The sequence below is a fragment of the Ischnura elegans genome, chromosome 13, assembly GCF_921293095.1.
Source record: "Ischnura elegans chromosome 13, ioIscEleg1.1, whole genome shotgun sequence".
Lineage (NCBI taxonomy): Eukaryota > Metazoa > Arthropoda > Insecta > Odonata > Coenagrionidae > Ischnura > Ischnura elegans.
The window spans coordinates 8,117,024-8,140,800 of NC_060258.1; the positions used below are offsets into that span (position 1 = coordinate 8,117,024).

Genomic DNA, 23,777 nt, shown 5'->3' on the forward strand with positions numbered 1-23,777 from the left:
AGTGTAGCGGCTAGGGTAAGTGTTGATCTGGGTTTCAAATCTGATGGACGAAAATTCCAGGGTCACTCCACCCAAAAAAAAGAGCTGCGTACAGAGAGGTTTAAAATATTCTCATGCTACTCGTAGCACGTAAAATGTTATCCAATGGTAGATTCCGCCAGGAAACACTTATATATATCTGCCACTCACCAACTGATTTCGCTTGGAGAGAAATCTTGGGTATTTATGCAAGAATAAGTAAGAATAAATCTCTTCTTTTATTAGAATCAAATTACAAAATCATTTTCAAAAACATAATGTCTTACATAATATTAGAACATCCATTTATGGCTAGCAATAGTTATGCAAAATACATTCATTAGCAAATCGATATCGTGTCTTTATTCTCAGGTATGAAAGACAGAAATAGGAAAAATATATGGCTACAAGACTAAATATGTAAATCAAGACTATAAAAGATAACCAAAGCATTGTATAATGTATTCATTTGCAAAAATATGGGATCTTTTAAGGTGTTCTGCAATCAAACTAATTATAATTTCAACGTGTCATTTTGAAGATAAAGGACCTAGACATTGTATCTCATTACCAGAGAATGTAAAACACTTTCATAAAATAAGAGAATTAACAATTAGTATCAAAAATACACTGACTGTACTACATTCTTTAAAAAAATTAAATTCCCAATCTTTTTTTCTGCCATTATAGGTTAGGGTAAATACAATATACAGGTGTTACCAAGGAGAATATATGTTCTTTTTATCAGCGTAACACCTGTAGTAATGAAATAATGATTATAATTTGAGAATGCAGATATTATCGCACAATTAACATTGCATCTGAGCAGTTGTGTGATTTGATATAAAGGCATTTAAAAATAAAAATGGCATGTTACAATAGAAATAATAATGAAATTAAAACAATAATATCCAAATTTGCATGTATGTATAGCCTTTAAATAAAATACTGATTTGGTAACAATTGTGAAGGCATTGATGTATGTGGCCAGACACTCACTGATCAACTCCCGGTTCACCAATATGATATACATAGAATTAAATACGAATCTCTTCTTTGAGACGATGAATTTCAGGAACTTAAGAACAATAACTTCAAGGCACTCATCTCCGACGTTTTGTTGAAGGCACAGTCTTCATACCTGTTGAAGCAAGGAAACAAAACAGATGTAACAAAATTGTTTGGCCATCATTAATTACCATAATATAATGCAATAATTATTACTAATAATATTATTAATGTTATAAGTCAGGGTTCTCCCACTAATTACATTATAAAATTCTCGCTTTTTTCCAGGTTTTTTGTCAAATTCGCACATGCCATTTTAAGCAGAAATATATATATATCCCATAAAAATCACAGGCAGAACGTTAACAAAAAATTTAACAAATGCGGCAGACCCTGTGATACTAAACGCAGCAATGAAAGTGCTATCTCTCATGAAATCACCTATAATTAGCAAAATCCAGGGCCCAGTAATGGTAGCTGTGAGTGGGAAAACTGAGTCTGAGATATCCGTATTTTAACGAATAATTTAAATGGCAAGTTTTTGTAAAAACATCATTAAAGGAATTTAACCAGCCTAATGTGCAAACCTTCATGTAAGATCCAACCATTGTGAATGGTTTAAAGTATACCAGGACTAGCCGTGGTAATAACTTTTAGCGGGAGTCACCCGCAATGCACAATTGTGCGGAAGATCCACAAAGAAAAAATCATCCGCCTTGACTGGCAAACTAGTCAAGAGCGAACACCTCTATGTGTTCTATGTCCGGGCCTGCTCCCTGGCTGTGGTGCCGTGCGCACGATTTGGACTGCTAGTGGCATCATATGCTCAGCAGTCCAGCAACATCTTGTCCGGTAGTGTCCGCAAATATCCACAGGGAAGAATGGTGCCTCGGTAGCTTAACTGGCTAAAGCACTCGACCGGAAATCGGGGGATCCGGGTTTGAATCCCGGTCAAGGCGAATGATTTTTTCTCTGTGGATCTTTCGCACGATTGCAAATGGATTTTATAAGAATTACACGGACGATCCATGCTATAAATTCGAATAATTGATAAATTTACATCATCGAATATCGAGTAGTGTAAAAAGCTCGTTATTCCAGGTATTTGGAGATACTACTATTCGAACGTCCCATCACTAATAAAAAGAGATTAAAAAAAAATGCTTTCAGAACAAAACTGCTGTTTAGGTTCATTAGGATATAAGAGGCGGATAGGTGAGTTAAGGACAGTGACGTAGCCACGAGTGGGGGGTTTCCAATTTACAACTTCCCCCTTGATCCTTTAAAAAGAGGCTCTTTCACCCAAGTGAGACCAAGTTTTATCAACAGCCCAACAAAATCCACCTGAAGTGCATCCCGTGAGCTGCAGGACACCCATCAGGATTCAAACTTTAACTAAATTATAAAAAACAGTCAGGCCATGGGCATAGCCAGCGCAAAGCAAAAATCGCAAAAGTCTTTAAGGAAAATAATATTTTTTCAAGCAAATAATTTTAAAAACTAATGACGAGCTGTTACAGTTTACTCAATATTTTGATTTCAGTCGCCTTTTCTGTGCTTAAATCTTACCTACCACTTGGATAACCATGGCTTGCCCTTTCCCCCCTCCCCCTCCTTGTATTGATCCGGGTTATGCCCTTAGTCAGGCGACTGTTTGTAGATTGTAAATTGGAATGCCTTGTCTGTTTCACGTCCGTGAGAAGAGTGTTACTTGTCTGTTCTCTCACTGTTCAAGAAGCGGCATTCTCTGTTCCTTACTTGCTGGACCACAGCCAGTGATCAGGTGGGGGACTGTATGCTGTCAGTTTGCTACCCGTTTATTAGGCTGTTAGATATCCCTGTTTGCTGTCCCAGTGACAAATGGCAGGCGACTGTTGGCAGAATGTGAATTGGAACACCTTGTCTGTTTCATACCTGTTCTCTCCCTAGTCGAATACTTTGTTCCTGACCTGTTTGCTGTTGATAATTTGGTAATTGACAAGATATAATTTATGTAAAAATAGAATTCAAACTTGAAATTCATTTGAAGGATTGTTAGGAAAACTTTTATTGCGCTTTTCCACATCTTCATTCCCATTCCATTCCATACCTATTTGCCATCTCAGACATGAATCGTGTGCAGACACTTGCTGTGAATACGTATTTGTGAAACCAAGGCAACAGTGAAACAAAGAAAAAAAATGTTACGTTTGAAGAAATGTGTTCACAGAAATAAGTGTTTCACAAGAAATTCACAAAGCTTGCACTTGAAGAGGGACATAGTCTATACTCTCTTTACCTCCTGAGGCAAATTTGTAAACCATTGCCTCTTAGAAGACCATTAAGGATGTTAAAATTAATATTATATTAATATTTTCATTCGTCCGGTAATTTGCTCGTACAAATATAGGACATATCAAGGAATGATTGAGTTATAAAAACATTAAAATTAAAGAAAGGAAAAAAATGCAACACATGAAGAAATAACACAGGAATAAAAAGTGTTTAAAAAAAACTCACAAAGCTTGCAATTGAAGAGGGATATATTCTTTATTCTCTTAACTTCCTCCGGGAGTTCATTAAATAACGATAGGCCCACGTGCCATGGGGCATGACTCGCGTTTTTAGTTCTTATAAATGTTTTTTGGAGGCTTGTAGCACTCCTGGTGCAATAACAGTGATAATCGTCATTGGTTGCATAATTGGAATTATTCATTTTTGCACAAACAATGACAGCCAGGGTTCCCAATCTACCTAAAAAATGAAATTCACGATTTTTTTCCAAGTTTTCACGTTTTTTTCAGGTTTTCACGGTCTCAATGTCGTCAAATTCATGGTCCGTTTATAAGTCAACAATAGGACAATCACCGGCCGTATATCAACTAAAAATTAACATACGCAACATACGCCATGCGAATGCCCTTAGGACCTTCTTCCATCTGGACACCGGAAGTCCTCTTTTAATTCCTCGCCGAGAGACTGTTTTTTGCACACATTGTTAGTACCGCACAATAACCAAATTTCCCTTACCCAATCTTTCTGAGATAACGGAAAATATTTATTAAAATTGTTTATAGAATGTAATAAATCAAAAAATCAATTTCATATAATTATGTATAATGCACTTGGTTTTAAATATGTAAAGACAAAATAAATACCTGCTGAAACAAGTTATTTTCTCTTTTACTGAATTCTCCACATAAATTCAAACGAGGTGAGCGTAGTCTATTGAGAGCTATTGCCATAAATTGAAAGCCTATTTGCCGTAGAAATGTTTCATTAAGTAAAATTCCAATGGGAAACTCATATTTCGGGAACCAAACTTCAAGTCACAAATCAGATAATTTTCGTAAATGGTTCATTCTGGGTCCATTAGAGAGGCAAATTATTTCATTCGTCTTTTTTCAAATACAAATCCATCCCAAGCTATCACTTAAATTGAAACGCTTAGACAAAACAGACTTCCGTCATTAAAATGGATAATACTGGTATATGTGTCGTCATATAGTACGGACGAATTACTACACTTTGGTTATTCGTGTGTAGAGAAATGCATAGACTAAGAGTCTGCTCGTGCCCCACCATGATTAACCTATCGAATTTGATCAGTCAATCGTAGTTTTATTATCAAAATTGAGATATTTTTAAGGTTCCATGGCAAAATTCACGGCTTATTCACAGTTTTAAGGTTCTCATGGTTGAGTGGGGACCCTGGCAGCGTACATGAACACAACAGCGATAGGTAAAATGTTAAATTTCCGAAATAGATGGAAAAATGGGGAGTACAGCAGGCATTTTACCTAAAAGCTACAGTTTCCTCTTTTGAATTTTACTTCCCCCCCCCCCACCACCCCTTTCATCTGCTCCCCACACTCCTCTGGACAATTAATATAAATCAGCATTGCTCCTGTGGTGCTACTCACTTGTTATCCATATTTCACCTGATGATGATGCTAAGCATTGAAACACATGGTTATTATCATGGATACCTACCATGATCACCTCACCCATTCTAGAAAAAACATCCATTCAAACCAATATTCCAACTCTCTCTGCCTAAAAGGTCCCTACCACTCTGCCTCGATCCTCTACAATAAAGTTCCCGATGTAATAAAAAATAGCAAATCGCCTTCCGAATTCAAAAAGAGACTAAAAATCCTCCTAGCTGAAAAATGCTATTACAGTATTAATGAATACCTGGAGGATGCATTATAAAGAAAATTTCTAGATGGCAACTTGTATGCCTATATTTTTCCATACTTTCTGTTAGTATTTTTATAACCCTCTCAGCTCTGTTTCTAATGTTTGTACATATAGTGAAATGATTATCTTGAGAATTCCCAAGAACCTGGAAAATTTTCAATCATGTATGTATGTTGGTATGTAATTATCTGTAAATCTCATATTGACTTTAGCCTTGCAGATGTATAGTTTGCCAATGGTGAAATAAATTTATTATTATTATTATTATTAATTAACCAGTGGACTGTACAATAAGTTTTACCATTTCCTTACTAAAAACTTGAGACTATCAACATAAACTATTTTGTTCTCGTTTCAAGAAATTAATTAGATACAGAACAATAAAATGTGATTTGACATTATAAATTATTACATCATTAGATGGAAATCAGTTTTTAGCTTTGTTTATGGTTTACAAGACTTCATTTGTTGCCTGATCAACATCTGTTGCAATCGAGAGTTGACTGCAATAGGGCAGTTCCCATAATCAAAGAAAACGAAAGGCATTGATTGAGATTCGTAACCCACCATTATTGTATTCATAATATACAAATTATTTGGTTTTAGAAATACCGGTTTACACGAATGGCAATGGTCCGTTTTTATCCTCATTTGAAAATGGCCAGATTGGCGCCCATGCGATGCCACTCCACGTGATGTCACAGGGACCTAGTTTCTATACGAGTAGATATAGGAGTTATACATCGTCTGAGGTTACCAATGCATGCATGAGGCACAGAGCTCAGGGAAACATGTCTTAATATTCACCTACTAAAACTGGCTAAGGTCGGAAAGTTTCCTTCGTTTGATAGAGTATTAATAATCCTTATTTAAGCCAAGCACTACCTACTAGCAGGGTACTCTGCTACCTGCTAGCAGTCTGCATCGTAGTGGTGATCATAGTCTCTCACCAAGGTGGCCTCACACGGTAGGAGCGTGAACCAGAATGATGTCACACAGGCTTTTCCCAGTATTCATACTTAGCCGTCGTGCTTTCGCATGCTTGGAAATTTTCACTTTTCATTTAATCGCGAAAAATAGATATCGTCATTTAAAAATCAAGGTTCGTGAAATATGTACTCCAGGAGTAATAATCTTTTGACTTAGGCAATAAAAAAAATAATAGGAATCGACCCTACTAGTATATCTATTAACACATTCAGCGCGGAGCACATCAAGAGTCTGTGCTGACCTGAGTGTGCTGTTTGTAAATACAGTGCAACCTCGATAAAACGACACCCCACGGTGCACCAATAAACACTCGACATAGCGAATTGTCGCTCTACCGGAGGTGGAGCAAATAATAGCCAATAAACCTGTTGCGAGCAATTATACAGGAATAGGAGTGGTGCGGCGTCATAAAAATTTCTATCTCATAAACGTAAGCATAAATCCAGACGAATAAGCAATCTCATATTACTCCTTTATTTCAATTTTCTTGCTTAGACGTGTTTTTTGGCCATGGTGTCTGCCATCAAATGCTTTCCATTCACGCAACTCACGGACGTGCGGGTATGCTGACGACTGCTTTCTACCTCCCGAGGAACAAAAGAAGATCTAGTATTCGCGAATGCTAACGCCACAATATTTTCACCAATACTAACTACTTATTTATTGAACGACAGTTTACCACATATATTTGAGACTGAACACTCCATTAACCGATTTAACTGAGCACTTCATTTCTAACCGATCGCTAGCAAATGCAGAGATTTAGGAGTCTTGATGTAAGTTTTTCCGGCGGTGAAACCCTCGCTATGGCGAGAGCCAAGACCAAAAGGGTCTCGTAAAAACGAATATTTTAACATGCTCATTATAGGGTCAATTGACGGTGCATAGGCTATCTCTCGTAATATCGAGGGTGTCGCTATAGCCCGTACTCGCTTTAACGAGGTTCCACTGTATATGGTTTATTATTTGAACGGAAGTTATGGCGTAATGTAAGTAACCAAACCACTCAATCATAATTATCGTGACGGGTAAATATTTTGTCATTTAACTTGACACCTCAAAATAATACATTGCTTACATATTTCCAAAAGAGAGCTGATAAATTATAGATTCTTGATGTTGCTTAGACGCAAAATTGGGTTATAATGGGTTAAGTGGATTTTTCATGAAAATTCCTATATTCCGATAAAATATTTATCAAGTAAGTCACTTACCTCATCGACTGTGCTCCTCATTTTCGGAATCACATGTTGTCTGAAGAAGAGTGTGAGTAAAGGCACCTGCCTCTGCAGTATCGACATTCCTTCATTCGAACCGTACTTGACCAGCATTCCCGGGACGACCGAAATCAATGACACTTCTCTCGCTAAAGGTGTTTTCATACTCAGGGCATTTTTTATCAAGTCGTCCATCCACGCCGTCTTCTTATACTGTGATGCTTCCTGCTCAATTTTCTCGTACAGTTTCTCATGCATTTCATCGTCACATGCATAAGGATAGCCTCGGTTTTTGAAGAGCAAGTACATCACCATCTGTGTCAAGCTCTGAGCCAGGGAAACTTCAGGGTCATGACTTTTGCGCACACTAATGCCCTTTTCTGTCCCCATATATGTGAAAGCCATACCTCCCAAGTAAATCCTGCCAACAAAAATGTCGGCGAACGTATGAAATTTTGATCCATAAAGTTTTTCACCATCCAGGTTGGCCAATCCTCTCACCAAGTTAGAGATATTGGAGGAATCACAATCGATAAGTACTTTCACTCCACGATTTCTCTCCAGAAACTTCAGCATAAGCGAGGTGAAGGGGGATGCTTTGTATATTCTCTCGTAAAAACCTCTGACTTTCTGTGTTTTCTCCTCGTTATTCTCACGTATTTCTGTGAGACTCATCATCACGTCTACACATCTATTTTGGACTCTATTATTTCTCTCTTCTTCAGTTTCCTGGTCTCCGTCCTGAGTGGCGCCACCTTCAGACGAACCTGAAGATTGAGACCTTGCACTGTGCGCCTCTTCTTGCATCTTTGCCGTCACATAATCCTTCAGAGGAGCGATATCCTCAGATAATCTGGTGACGCTCTCCTCCAGTTTTCGGAGCAGAATATCCCTTGAAGTGATTTCTCTGTGCAATGATGCGAAATTGCTGGTTAGGCAGTGGCGCAATTCAGTAATTATATTTCTGATCCCTTCTTCTTGCTTGGTCACCCCACCTCGTGCTACAGCCTCTTCAACAGGAAGGTTTTCTCTTGTTTTCCTCTTTCCGTCTGCCATTTCAACTGCACCGAGAAATAAAAAGAAATGCATCGAGTATGAGTGTTGCCCAGGAAATAATGCACCACTACTGTTTTCTCAGCCGACAACAATGGTATCAATGAGTAAAATTACATGTGTATAGTGAGCTGGCTTTTTAGGATCTTAGGGCGGAGGGATGTTGGAAAAGAAGCGGGTTGAAATCGATTAACGAAATGGTGGTTGGGAACAAGGAAACCTTGATTCACGAATGCAAACTCATAAACGCATTTACAATCAAACGAGCAACGCTTATTTCTAATGATGGTTACAAGGGGACTCAGATTTACAAACAAAAAATAAACATTAAATGCACGACCATACAAAAAAAATAAGTCATCAATAAAAAATGAAAATCTACTGGCAACAAATATAATCACACTGTCAGATTGAGTTACGAGTTTTTTTTATGTAAATCACTGAAATTGCATCAACACACTGCAAAAGGACACTCTCTTGGTACTTGGTATTTTTCATTCCCTTATCATGTGCAATGAACGCACCTAATATAATTCGAGGACGTGCGATTGCAGGATCTCCGTCATCTATCCAAGGGAGTGCGTGTAAGAGACGCACCTTTTTTTCAATGAAATGGAATCGGAAAACTAGGGTGCGTCTCTTACACGAACTTCTCATCTTCCCCCCGTCGCATGTCCAAGGGGAACTGAGTGGCCTTGGTTTTCAGCGTGAGTCAGTCATCTGAAACCCTAGGGCAAAATCAAGCGGCAGGCAGGGGAGTTTCTCCCTCAGTGACGTTGTATTTTTAAAATGTTCCTGTTTGCTTTTCTCACTCGTTAACACCGTGCCGTCGAGTCGGTAACTCAGAGGTTAACACGGAAATATATCGCGCGGGGTTTTTCGCTCCGGAGTACACGCTAAATTTACTGCCACGAGTGGGCATCCCGCGGCATTTATACTGCAAATAGCAATCGCGTATCAAACGTAGAAAAACATGTAGTTTTGAAGGACAATACGTAGTTAATAGTCAACATCTGTCTTGCAGAGAAATTCCAAATACGCAAAGGACCTGATTATTCAAACATCATCTTCAGACACTATTATGAGGGACGATGTAATTGGCTTGGAAAGGATAAGAGGAGAATGGGCAACAGAAAAAAACGGTGAAGCAAAGCTAGAAGAAAGATAATACTGAGGTAAGCTTTTTGGGAACAAACTTTTTATCCATAACGGAGAGGTTTCTCAAAGTTACACCTGGAATCATCAGTTAAATACGATAATTTATTGTTCGAAAATGTGATGTCACAAGTTAGTTTATCATTTTTGTGGGATTCAACTGCTATAAAATAAGCATATCAAGGGATACACTTTTTCCTTGTTAATATACTTATATTTGAAAGTAGTTAATCATCTTTCCTCTTCGTAAAAGAAATGTCATTATTTTTTTATAACTGAAGCATATAAAAACAACCATTTTAAAATGATTTTATTGGTTGCGTTTTAGTTGATATAACCATACTGATTCTTGAAGTTATCCAGTGTAATCCCAAGCATTAAACTGAAGATGGTTAGTAAATGAAAAAATTTAAAACTTATGTCAGGAATCTATCGCAGAATACTGTCCATCTCAAGTAATTGTTTTCACTTGATTTATCTTTGCTCCATTTTTTCTTCTAATTTTCACCTTCTGTTTGCTGGCCCTCAATGCTTGTAAGCAATTTTCATGGCCACACTTGTTCATTTAGTTAATTATTTATTTTTCGCTTTGAATATATGTTTTGTTTTCTGTGCGTTCTGGTTCCCATAAATTTATTCATCCATTTGATCAATCCCTAGTAGCACAAGAAATGTTGAGCATATGCTCAGATTATGTCAGGGAAATATGTTTTGCACACAACATTAGCATATGCTGAAAATATGTTCAGCAGATGTTTAAAACCACATGTTTTCAACATATGCTCGAAATATTTCCAGCATATGTTCAGACGATGTGTTGAGCATATTTTCATAGAAATATGCTGCACATGTGTTCAACAAAATATGTTGAGCATATATACGTAGACATATGCTCCACATGTGTTCAACGAAATATGTTGAGCATATATACGTAGACATATGCTCCACATGTGTTCAACGAAATATGTTGATCATATTTTCAAGAAAATATCTATGCGTTCTGAGAAATATTTCGTCGACAAATCAGCGATCAGGATTCGAATACTGCATGCTAGTTTTATAATTAATGTAAAGGAATATATCTAATTCTAGTTTATTCTAATTCAAGTATATCAATTCATAATTTTAACTAAGGCCCTGATTTTAACACTTTAAAAATAATTGAAGAGCGAGACGCATGCGTCGACGTTGTTGTGTGTGTTCATGTTGCTATGATTTCATTGCTCAAATCGCACGTTGTTTACGTTACTTTATACAAGAGGAGAGAGCCCAGTTACCTCGGAATCATCTAGAAGCATGAAATGTAAGTACATTGGTAGATATATATATATATATGAAATTACTATTTTACAATTAGTACTAACTGTTCTTGTGTGATATCGTAAAAGTTCTCAATCGCTGTTTATGAACGGATGAATGTATGATATTACTATTTTAGTTCTGACTGTTCTTGTGTGGTATGGTAAAAGTTCTCAATGGCTATTTATGAACTGAATTGTGGTCGTAAATGCCGTATTAAGTTATTCCTGCCCAATGTAAATACTTGGATCGAATATGATGCATGTAACCGAGTGAATGCGAAAATGTTCGATCAAAATCAATCATAGCCACAATGAAATGTGAAGGAAGTAATAAATTCTTGGTCAAGGATTAGAGCCTGTTCTAATTTCGTTTGTGAATCTATTCATAAACTCTTTTTGTTCATGCTAATATCGTAACAAGGCCATAAAATTATGATAACAGCACCATTTCATGAATGCTAAACTAATCGCTGGATGATGAATCAGCCCTCTCTTTCATGGTATCATTTTGAGGCATAATTAACTAATTTGTAACCAAGTATCATTAACGAACTTATTTTGTGAATAACTGTCGCAGCGAAGTGCTAACAGTAAATATGAGTAGTCTCGACTAGGAATCATGTTAACACAGTTGCACTCTGATATGAGGGAACGAAACAAAGAATTGGCATGGGTAACCCATGGGGATGGCTCAAAAGGAGTGCATGATACGTACTATCGTTAGTTTTTCCATCAGATTACTAAAAATTTATTTTAGCACTTAGGCGATTCACTCAGAAGTAAGGGGACAAAAATAATCGAGTTTATTTGCAGTATCTACAGTATTCCTGTGGTTCGTGCCTCAAATACTAGCCAAATCTGGCATATATATTGCTTGGGTTTCACGGATTTCAAGACATACACCATATGCGCATTGGTATTTATAATTCATGGACAATTAGAGACCAAAGTCACATAATGTGTATCTTAAGCGATTTTTTATGGAATATAAGGCTCCACATTATAGTGGAATTAAATTTAATGTTCTCAATTGAACCGTTTGTTCTGTTAAACATGATACTCTCAGGTTCATCATAATTTTCTTGCTTTCCATATTTCATTACATATTTTAAGCAATGCAAAATATGTTAATGAGAAATGTCTGTTTAGTCATGCAAAAAAATGACATTTTTATTTTTTGAAGAACTTCACCCTCTTGCATGGAAATGAATCGGTGTCTTAAAATGTTCATGACCTCACTAATCTATTAGTATTATCTTCATCTAGCTCTCAATAATTGTATTATGTTGATGGACTTACATGGAAATGTATTGTAGGATTATTGATATTTAAGACCAATGTATATATACACTAGCTGACATGAATAACTTTTACATTACATATTGTGTGAACTTATGATGCAATACTTCCCTTACTGCACTACTTCCTCTCCTTGGTCTGTCTCATGCAAATTTTAAATTTTGCAACTTAATGTTAATTTACCATTCATGAAAGATGTCAATATTCACCATTTTCAGGTTAAAGAAGTAATAATTTTTTGCTGTTTAGTGCTTGTTTAGTGGATAAATATTGATTTCTGTTTATTTTAATCTACAGATGCTCTCCACTCTTGTCTTATGTTTAGCAGTGCTGATAAATGTGCCTTTCTTGAGTTAACGTGGCTACGATGGTCGTGCTGCCTGAAGAAGACTGAGAGAAATCAAGGAAAAGAATAGGATTGAAATATTTGTTGATAATGTTAAATGCTTATGTTTTTTTATTAGAATAAATCTACTTCATTATCAAATTGCAGAACTATGTCATACTTGATTCTCCTATTATATCCTATGTAATCCATTATCTACCAATTGATTACATATTCCGTAGGAGCTCCATCAAAGGATAAGGTGGCAGTAGACTTTAATAATTACAAATAATTTGGGCTAAAGCATTATAGTGGCTCATGATACCACCTATGCATCAATATTCTTATTAATGTTACTAAAACATGCCTTAGCCCTTTTCCTTGTTCGTTCAATCTTTCGTACGTTGTAATCTAGCAGTGTGGAGTGTAATGCTTTCAGATGCACATGTGCAGTGGAGCTGGTGAGAGCTGTACGATGACAGGGCTAAAGAGGATGTTGAAGGGTTAGACAACAAGATAATCAGTACCATCAATGCTTTATTCTGTCGAATGCTTATCATTTATAAATTTTAAATTAACATTGGCGATTTCAAATCCTTGACCAAATTTAGTTGTATTAATGATTAAACATTTTCAATTTAAAGTGCTAATCTGATAACTTGAGTGAATGCAATGTGTAGGTCTGACATCATGCCCTAAGTCCACAGTGAAAGGCAGGAGTGGTAAAAAGGAGAGAATTTGTGCATCTATAGGTATTGCAAGGTTGTAAGGGAATACTTTTCATAAGGGGGATAAATGGATGCAACCTCACCCTAGTGAAAATCTCCATAGGATTTCTTTTTCCTTTAGTAATTTGACAATGGGAAATGATTGTTCCTATAGGAAAATTTTAGGTTCCTATGGGAAAATAAAATTTTCCTGTAGGAACATAAAAATTTCCTATAGAAACAAATGTTTCCCATTATCAAATTACTATTGGAAAAAATCCTGTAGATATTTTCACTAGGGTATGCTGAGCATATTTTGGGAGAATGATGGGCATATGTTAAAAACATATGTTGGGCATAATTGGAAACCATGCTGAGCATATGTTAAAAACATATGTTGAGCATGTGTGGAAAACATTCTGAGCATATGTTGAAAACTTGTGTTGAACATATGTTGAGCATATGCCTTGCCGGACATTTACATATGCTCAGCATGTGCTCAAATTGTGTTGAACACATCTTACATATGTGTTGAAAATGCCCTGAGCATACTCTGAACACAAATTGTGCTACTAGGGATGCTAACTATGAAAATCTCATTTCTCTTAATGTTCATTTAACACACTTCTTTCACACTGCTTTTGAAGGGAATTAATTCCCTCTAAATTTAAACAATAATTACCTAGCGTAACTTTCAAATTTAATTTTAAGGAACGCACAAAAGTTGGAATTTCGATAACGCGATTTCTGGGGTTTTCCAGCAAATACGCAAATTTTGAGTTAATTGCGATTTTCGTAATTTCTTTCTTCTGCTCATGCTTCTCCGACGAAAGTTTTTTTTCGAGACGCATGTTTCTGCTACATCACTCCGAGAAACTGAGGGTTTCTTAGCAAATTTTCACTAACAGTACCACACGATATGAATCGATGATTGTGAATGCGAGTCGTCAGCGAGAAACCAAGTAACAACGCTTTCACCGTCAGGGGCGCAGCTAGGAATTAAGGCTGGGGGGGGGGGTTTAGGCGCAGAACACTGGGGTGTCTGAGGGTGTGGAGTACCCGCCAGGGTAAGCGGGAGGTGCGGGCTCCCCCCCCCCTAGAAACGTTTTCATATAAATGGTTCAAAATGGTGAGTTTTGCGGCCTTCTGAGGGATATTTTATCAATGTTTACACTATTTTATTAGTAATATTAATCGAATTAAGTGAAAAGGATTTAACTTAAAGATTCATCTGAGCTCTAGGGGGGTGTTTATCTCCCAAACCCCCCCCCCCCTCTCTGTGCCACTGGTCACCATTAAGGCCGCTTTACACGGTGCACGGAATTGCGCAGGTTATAGCTGCATTAATTTCTAAAATGGCGTGCAATTGCACGAATGCATGAACGAAATTAGAACGGGATATTTTGCCGTCTCGCATCTACGCATTCTCGCATGTGTTCCAGCAATTCACCGCTTTTACACGACGCAATTTCGATTGCACCTTCGCACGTACGTCAGAATGCGCAATTCCGTGTACCGTGTAACACGGCCTTCAGTACACAAATTTCACGCATCTCCAATGCATTGCATTAAAATATTCTCGGAAAGGATGGACGATTAATAACCGAAGAAAACTAGCAACTTATGTGACGGATGAACGTAGAGTAACTCAATCGAAAATAATAGGCGCACAAGAGTTTTTGAACCATGCATTTCTCTTCGAAAGATGACAACATGCAGCTTTCAGACGAGCGGAATTACTGCCGGCCGCCGTACATAGCCCATGCTTTCAAAATCATGACGAAAGATCGGATCATTAAGACCGGATCTTTGGAAGGAACGACTTGGGCCATCTCAAATGTTCGTCTACGCTACAAGGCCGGCTTCCGCATTTGGGCGCCTTGCTGATAGAGACCCAAGCCATAGAAGCAGGAGGACTTCTTCCACGGCCAAGAACACGTTCCAACGAGATAAGAAGGAATCAGCACTGCGCGGGTGGTTAACAGATGGGAGGGGGCATCACAATTAGACACTTGTTATCGGACCACCCCGGATTAAAAAAACTCAAGATATAATGGTAATATTTAGAGGCTCTCTGGATCCGCCACTGCTCTTAAATGACTAGAAAGACCTTCTGTCATCCGCGGCCCGCGAAGTAATTCAAGACCTTTATACTTCTACTACTCCGACGATTGTTCAAATGATTCTTCGATTCTTACATGATTCTTCAATTCTTATGATTCTTCGGTTCTTAAACGAATCTGAGTTTCTTAAATGATTCTTTGATTCTAAATGATTCTTCGATTCTAAATGATTCTTCGATTCTAAATGATTCTTTGATTCTTCATGAACCACGATTCTTTATGAACCCTTTGAACGAGGAGCGTATTTCGATTCATTCGGTTCATGCCAATGAACCGTTCAAAATGAACGATTCATTCATGAACGACACGGCTCTAACAGTGTTCCAACAGGTGAAATGCTGTACAATACAAAATTTTTTTCATCACCCGTGAATTTTTGCAAGACGGCAAAGTACATGTTTCCTCCTTTACGTCATTATTTTATTTCTGACAATGATTCTGAATTAAATATATCTACTCATTGACACCACAGAAAAAGTAATTTTCCAATCAACGCAGTAGTGAAGCCTGTGTGAGATGGGTTTCTACAAGACACTCGAGTGATCATATGAGGGGAATTTCAAATTCATTCTACAATTCAACTCTGTAGGAAAGCACTTTCAAACCAATAAATAAGGAAAAGAGTTTCAAATGACATTCAATTCAGTGTCAATACAGTCCATGTGGAAGACGGTTGGAAACCAGTTACAATGGAAATGAGATTCAAATCACCTCCTTCCATTTCCTGTCCGCTGGAAACCAGTGGAATACTGTGTCAAGTCAGAGTCAAATCAGATTTTAAGGATTCAGATCAGATTCAAATGAGGTTCAAAACTGTTGAAAATCAGTATTTATTTCCTGGGGAGTTATGCGTATTTATAATGTATAAAATCCATATTATGACAGCAGATATAATACGTGTAATATCTACATATTATCTGCGTGGAAGAGGACATTTGCATGTATTTCATACATATATAATATATATGTATGCAGTGTCAAACTATGACACGCATTAAATCTAGATGTAATCCATTTGGTGCTACTATAGGGAATTAATAAAGAAAGACCCTAACAACACATGGACATCCGACGGATGTCCGTCGGATATCCAAGGCGGACGTTGCGGATGGGCCACGGATATCCGAAGGAAATCCGGCGATATCCGTCGGACATCCGTCGGATATCCATATGTCCCAAAATCCGATATCCATAGGACGTCCGCTGCCGGATATTAATACAATTTTTTGCATATTGTTGCAAGAATATACACCAAAAAGGATCCTGCACATGATAGACAACCCTATCAAGGTGGAAGGAGTCTTCATGTCCCAAATTCGATATTCTTGCAACAATATGCAAAAAATTGTATTAATGTCCGGCAGCGGACGTCCTATGGATATCGGATTTTGGGACTTATGGATATCCGACGGATGTCCGACGGATATCGCCGGATTTCCTTCGGATATCCGTGGCCCATCCGCATGTCCCAAAATCCGATATCCATAGGACGTCCCCTTACGGATATTAATACCATTTTTTGCATATTGTTACAAGAATATACACCAAATAGATTCCTTCATTCGAATGATTAATGCTTTAACTAGTGACTACTGATTAAATAAAAAGAAACAAATTTGCATTAAAAACTATTTAATATTTCTTATTTTGTCATTTGTAAGGCCTTTTTACATGATTTGAGTTATTGCATTCAAGCAAACTGACTTTCAAAATTAATGTTACTTCTTAGGAATTGGATCAATTTAAATTTAGTGAATCCAAGAATTTGAATGGAACAGGTCATACCCTGAAAGTTCAGAAAAATGATTTCCAAGGAAGATCGTAACATCTTATGCTTTGAGATTTCAATGGTTTGAAGAATCACATCAACAATGGCATTGTTTATAGGTAAAATCTATATACCCAAGCTTCCAACTATGACTACTAATAAACCTGAGATGATATAATTTCTGGGTTTGCATTTCCATATCAATGAATAAATTCAACCTTGTAAAGTGACCTTAATGAAAAATTGTAGCAAACAATAGTTAAGAATGATTACCACTTGGTTACAGTTGAATATTGACAAGAACCAGATAAAACAATCGTTTGATTCATCATATAAATTTCAGCTTATAAAATTAACAAAAATGGCACTTCTCTGTGAACAAATACAACATGCATGGCTTTAAAAGACAAAATTATTAAACATACATAAGTTATGGAAACATATATAACATGGAAACAAATTTCATGCTTACATTGGCACAAAATAAACTGTCCATATAGATAAGACCAATGAATTCACTTAATCTCTGAACTCCAAAACACTTCCCTGGTGAAAATGAACTGTTCATGAACCGTTCAAGAAGCATTAAACGAAGTGTTCAGAGCCTGTTCACTAAGTGTTCATGAACTGTTCGGGAACCGTTCACGGACTGTATTTTGGCCCATTGAACCGTGACGAACCGTTTCAATAAACTGTTCAGCAGGTGTTTCCCAGCTGTTCATGAGGTGTTCAGCTGTTCATGGAGTGTTCTGTAACCGTTCAGGAAGCGTTGCACGAAGTGTTCAGAACCTGTTCCCGAAGTGTTCATGAACTATTATTATGAACACAATGATGGCTGTTTTCCTTAATTCATGATGATATGTTAATGATCATCAATTATGTAAAATAGTGAATCATGGATAAATTATTTCATTTAGTAACTGTGGAGGAGATGTGCAGAACTAGAATATCTGTTCATGAAGCATTCAAAAGAATATTGAAACAAGTTAAATAACATGCACAGTAAATATGAACCTAATTGGATGTATTTCAATGACATAGAAAACACATTTCATGGGAATAATAAGGATGTAAAGTTTCTACAATATAAATATTTACTTGATTTGGAGGAAAAATAAGATTAATATGTCCAACTGTGCAGGAGCCGTGCACAAGGCATTCCGTTCATGGGCTGTTCGTGGGTACCAGGTTAGAGCGTGCGAACAATTCCCAAACACTTCATGAACGGCCCAGGAAATTTGTGAACCGTTTGCACAGTACATGCACAGCTTACGAACAGTTCATTTTCACCAGGGTTATGACTAAGTAAATACAGTGCGAAAATATGTGAGCAGAGCAATGCTTTGTAGACTATTTTCACGGAATGCACAATAGTCTAAAATGAGATAAACAACGAAATAATAAACACCTGAGTAAGAGGAATGACAAAGTATTTCTATTCCAACGTTACCTTTGTTAACACACAATGGTTAGGCACACAACTTCACACAAGTTGGGTGCCTATAACATGGTGCATTTTCGAGTAAATTGATGCATTCATACATTTAGACAATGACTCCTACGAGTTAATGTACAGTGTAAACATGCCTTCAGGAAGAATGTGGATCAATAGATACGAATTATCTTCATCAACCTCCTCGTTACCATTTCCGGGGATTACATGGTACATTTGCACCTCCTTGGGCTCTTCATGCTCCTGCAGTAGCTATAGAAGTTTTCTCTTCCGGTCTGGAGAGACTGGAATGTTCTGATCCCGGCATTCACACTGTTGTTTTTATCCTCGAAGGACCTCACGTCATTTACCAGAAGATGTATTTTTCTGCATCCTCTTCTAACTGTAAGGCATTAGCGAATATTTTACAAAAGACGTAAATCAATACGTAAATGATAATGATCGGAGAGAGTTAATTGATGGCTATGTCCTGAACTGCTCATTAATTACTATAATTCTTCGACATATTCTCAATAGTTATTCATTTGTGAGAAAAACCCTTCATATACGAGTTCATTGAGATAGAGAATAATACTTAAATGCCATAAAGAACAGCTAAAAAATGGATTCTACTGCGAGAACTGATATTTAAACTTAATCGGTCTGAATGGATTGTATTTTATCACGCAAAGATCATACAAAATATTAATTACACTGAGAAATAAATTAGTCCTGAAAGGCTAGATACACACAAGTTCGTTGGTTTACTATCGAATAGAGAAAAATTTTCCGTTTACTTACATTTAAATGGTCAGTAAACAGTAGATGGGTCAATGATGCTGACAAACTGTATTCTTCTAATCCCTTTTTGCCAGTCTCCACTGCAAAAAAGGGATCATTTTCCTCTTCCATGGCGTACGTCAACGTAAATTTGCTTGTAAAATAAGATTTTACCGCACAGCTAAATTCACAAAGTCAAAAATACAGTACCTACGAATGTAAACACAACTTTAGTGGCGATGGCTGTGGTCGCTTGTTATAGTCACATGTTATATAAGATGGCCGCCGGTCGTTAAGGCGCAAGTTTCGAAATACGATTTTCCAAGTCCAAGTATATTTGTCGTGGTTGTTTTCCGCTGTTCCCAGCTTTGCAGCTGTCTCCTGGGGGGTACGTTTAGTAATAATGCAGGCAGATTAGTTTATCACGTTTTACAGATTAAAAGAGTTATGGCATAATAATACTTGACAGGGAATTAGGGGATAGGGATATGGGAAGGGTTGAGGGCACATCTGGGGAGGCGGTATTTTGGTTTCAGCGGAGGTTCGTAGTCCCAAAGATTTTTTAACAGTGCATTATTTGTTTTATCAAATGTAAGGGCAAATTTTTATAGAGCAGATTTTAGTTTCGCTAGAATAGAAATACGATTTTTAATCCGTTATTATTAGATAAGTACGTAATATAATGGTTCCAACGAAAAATATAATAATTATCACTGTGGAGGAAATTTGTAAATGCTATAATCACCAATTCCAAACTATAGGTGCTTGTATTCGACAGAAAACCTATATTAATAATGAGCGAAAACCAAAACTTGCAGGAAAAACTTCGAATGCCAATTCGAATAATTTTTGCATTCAGAGTTGCTATTTGTATTCAGTTAGTTTTCATCAATGAATTTGCTGTAACTGCATTGGTATTGTGCAAATCTGAATGCAATAATGGTTACAATTGTATATTATTGTTATTAAAGCTCTGTAACCTATGATCATCCCATTCGGACATTTTTCGGATCATCCGACTTCGGATATCCGTGGGAGATCCGACGGATATCCGGATTGCCGGCAGACCTAGATAGGACATAGCGGACCTGAAACGGATATTCTGCTTGCATTGCTATATGCTTGCATTCGACAGAAAACCCGCATTAAAATGAGCGAAAACCAAAACTTGCAGGAAAAACTTCAAATATTAACTCGAATATTTTTTTGCAGTCAGAGTTGTTATTTGTATTCATTTAGTTTTCATCAATGAATATGGTACAACTGCATTGGTATTGTGCAAATCTGAATGCAATAATGGTAACAATTGTATATTATTGTTATTATAGCTAAGTAACAGAATATCCTATAATCATCCCATTCGGACATTTTTCGGATCATCCGGCTTCGGATATCCGTGGGAGATCCGACGGATATCCTGATTGCCGGCGGACCTAGATAGGACATAGCGGACCTGAAACGGATATCCGTAGGATATCCGGTGTTGTTAGGGGACATTCAAGAAACGAGGGGAGAGATGCAGAACTATCTCAATGTTTTTATGCGAATACAAAAAATAGAAGCAATGAAACACTCACCGAAATTCACGCCAACACAATGCCGATCCTCTTATCCTGGCTCCTCAGGGAATGAAAGCAATCGCATGCGCACTTTATCTCCACTCCGCACACGAAAACTGTTGACAATGTCCTCTCTCCGCGTCCGTCTCTCGAATATTACAATAGTAATGTTGGTAATGTAGTCCCCTTGGTCCGCTTCACGAATGACGATGTTGCCCGATGTGTTCCAACATGCGTGGGCAACGGGAGCGTGTGTTCCCAGCGCCAAAATTGGCCAAAATGCGGCGCCACTGAGTAGTGCCGTATGAGCAATCCAGGGGACTCTGGCTGTCTCGTCACAAGCCCGAATATGACAAAAGAGGAACCGCAAATTGCCCGCATGTTTCGTCACCCAACACGCATTTAAATGATTTTACAAAACTCTCCACTTGAGTCGCTGATGGACAGAAAGATCCTGGCTGACATTTACATAACTGTCCATTTATCGATAGCATAATAGCACTGTTTACAATGCAATCACGATGGAAATCTGAAAATACTACTCTTGGCAGATGTTTTTCAACCTTGTCAAACTTAACTGTCATAGTGCATTACAACCACTGGCACTGTGATTGCCAGCAGTAGATTAACGAGAGTTGTCACGATGAAAATAACACTATTTTGGCACAAAAGATGTTTAGTAAAAATCGCAAATCTCCAAGCATAGCGAACTAAGTTGTATTCTCTGGTGTTCACCTTATAATACAAGCACAAGCAGTGGTTAACGACGAATTTTCCAGTACCTACGAAGAAATGGATGAAATTATTCACTGTCAAAGCATAGCAGGCATTAGAAAATATCAAAATTGTTCTAATTACATAAATGGATGAGGTGCCGTCGATAACATCAACTTACAATTAACGTATCCACCTCCAACGGCCGTGGCTCATTGTCAGACTGCTACAACGATGCTTCTGACTTTTGGTTTAACCACTGTTCCAGTTTATATTTTATGCGCTTACTCAGATATTAATATTGTAAATAATACAAAATATGAGGGCTTCTGAGCCCCTATCGTCGGATATTTTGCTTTACATAACTAACACGTATCACAAACGAAGCTCTCACAACTGCTCGCAACTCATAAACAATCAAAACAAAACACTACCGTGGTCTGCAGACGACCAACTTACTATCTCCGGCATACGGTTCGTTAGCTTAGGGCATTGGAAGTGTGGAGGCGCAATTTCAAATCCGCGAGCCAGCCGTTGGTGCGCCGGGCGATCGGCAATTGTCGGGAGAGTTTATCGGCGTTGCCGCCAGAGGTCGCTATGATCGACCCACGCCGCTGACTGGGCGCCGCCATATCAACCGATAACAACTGGTCCGATGTCTCAGAGACTACGCTGATAAAGCACGACTAACGATCTCAGAGACGCCGGATACCGCAGCAGATAAGGGCTTGGGGAAGACTTCTGATGCTGCAAAAAGCGACCTAGACGAAAGGGGAGTCCGATGCTAACCACGCTACTGAGCGCACGCATTTGTGGCCACGCCAACCGGCGTCTATTGTAACATGAAAATCTCCACGAAAATATACTATCGTTTATAATTGAGGTGGTTTTTGTTTACGTTAACTGCACCTTCCCCTCAAGTGGTGACCCCGACGTGATTCTCGAGTTTAAGTATATTTTTGTGAATAGCGTTAGTTGGCGTCAAAAATGGCGACTCCCCCGGACCAAGTCCCGCCAACCGGCGAAGCTTCGGTTAATCGTGTAGCGATGCGTGTGCCACCTTTTTGGCCGGAACGACCGGCGCTTTGGTTTAGCCAGTTAGAGGTGCAGTTTTCCCTCGCCGGCATAACCAGCGAACTCACAAAATTCTCCCACGTGGTCGCTCAATTGGACAACCGCCACGCCGTGGAAGTAGAGGACATTATTGTGACCCCCCCAGTGAATTCCCATACAAACGAATCAAGGACGAACTAATTTCGCGTTTGTCTACTTCCCAAGAAACGCGCATCCGTCAACTCCTCGAACACGAGGAACTCGGGGACCGGAAGCCCTCCCAATTCCTCCGCCACATCCGTTCGCTTGCGGGTAATACCGTACCCGACGACTTTGTGGGTGAATCGCTTGCCATCCTCCGCCCAAGCGATCTTGGCCACGCAGGATTCCACGGATTTGGCGGGATTGGCGAAGCTGGCCGACAAGGTATGCGAGGTGACGTCACAACCCCAGGTCGCCAGCGCCGAAGCGTATTCCGAAATGGCGGAACTTCGGAAGCAAATGGCGGAGCTAACGAGGCAGGTCGCAGCGTTGAGCACTCAAAGGTACCGCGCCCGCTCGCGCTCCAGGAGCCGCCCTCGCCATCGCAGCCCATCCGGAAACCGTGACCCGCGGTTTTGCTACTACCACGGGAAGTTTGGTGCTGCTGCCCACAAGTGCCGCCCTCCCTGTGCTTATGTGGCGGAAAACCCGAAGAGCAGCGGTTAATGGCGGCCGATGGCCGTTGCTCTACGCCCCGCCGCCTATTCGTCATCGATGCCGCAACAAAAACGGAATTTTTGGTCGATACAGGCTCCGACCTATGTGTGTATCCACGTGCCCAAGTGAAAGGACGGAAAGAATTAGCCGCCTATCAACTTTTCGCTGCAAACGGCACCGTGATCTCTACCTACGGGTGGCTCGACTTGGCCCTAAATTTCGGCCTCAAACGCGACTTCCGCTGGCGATTCGTCGTCGCGGACGTTGACAGGCCGATAATTGGCGTCGACTTCCTATCATTTTATAATCTACTAGTCGACGTTCGCCAACGTCGATTAATTGACGGCATCACCTCTTTGACGACTCGCGGCCGTGAAGTGACCTCGCCTCACCC

At 38.7% G+C, this 23,777-nt stretch overlaps 1 protein-coding gene across 1 annotated transcript; it reads right to left on the reverse strand.

Moving 5' to 3' along the window:
* Positions 1–260: 260 nt before the first annotated feature.
* On the reverse strand, positions 261–21,214 carry LOC124170287. The gene is made up of 3 exons (XM_046548997.1): positions 20,936–21,214; positions 7,413–8,476; positions 261–1,159 (listed from the first exon to the last, which is right to left on the reverse strand). The coding sequence occupies exons 2-3, from the start codon at positions 8,469–8,471 to the stop codon at positions 1,154–1,156; spliced, it is 1,065 nt and encodes a 354-aa protein (XP_046404953.1). The 5' UTR covers positions 8,472–8,476; positions 20,936–21,214; the 3' UTR covers positions 261–1,153.
* Between the last annotated feature and the right edge of the window lie 2,563 nt (positions 21,215–23,777).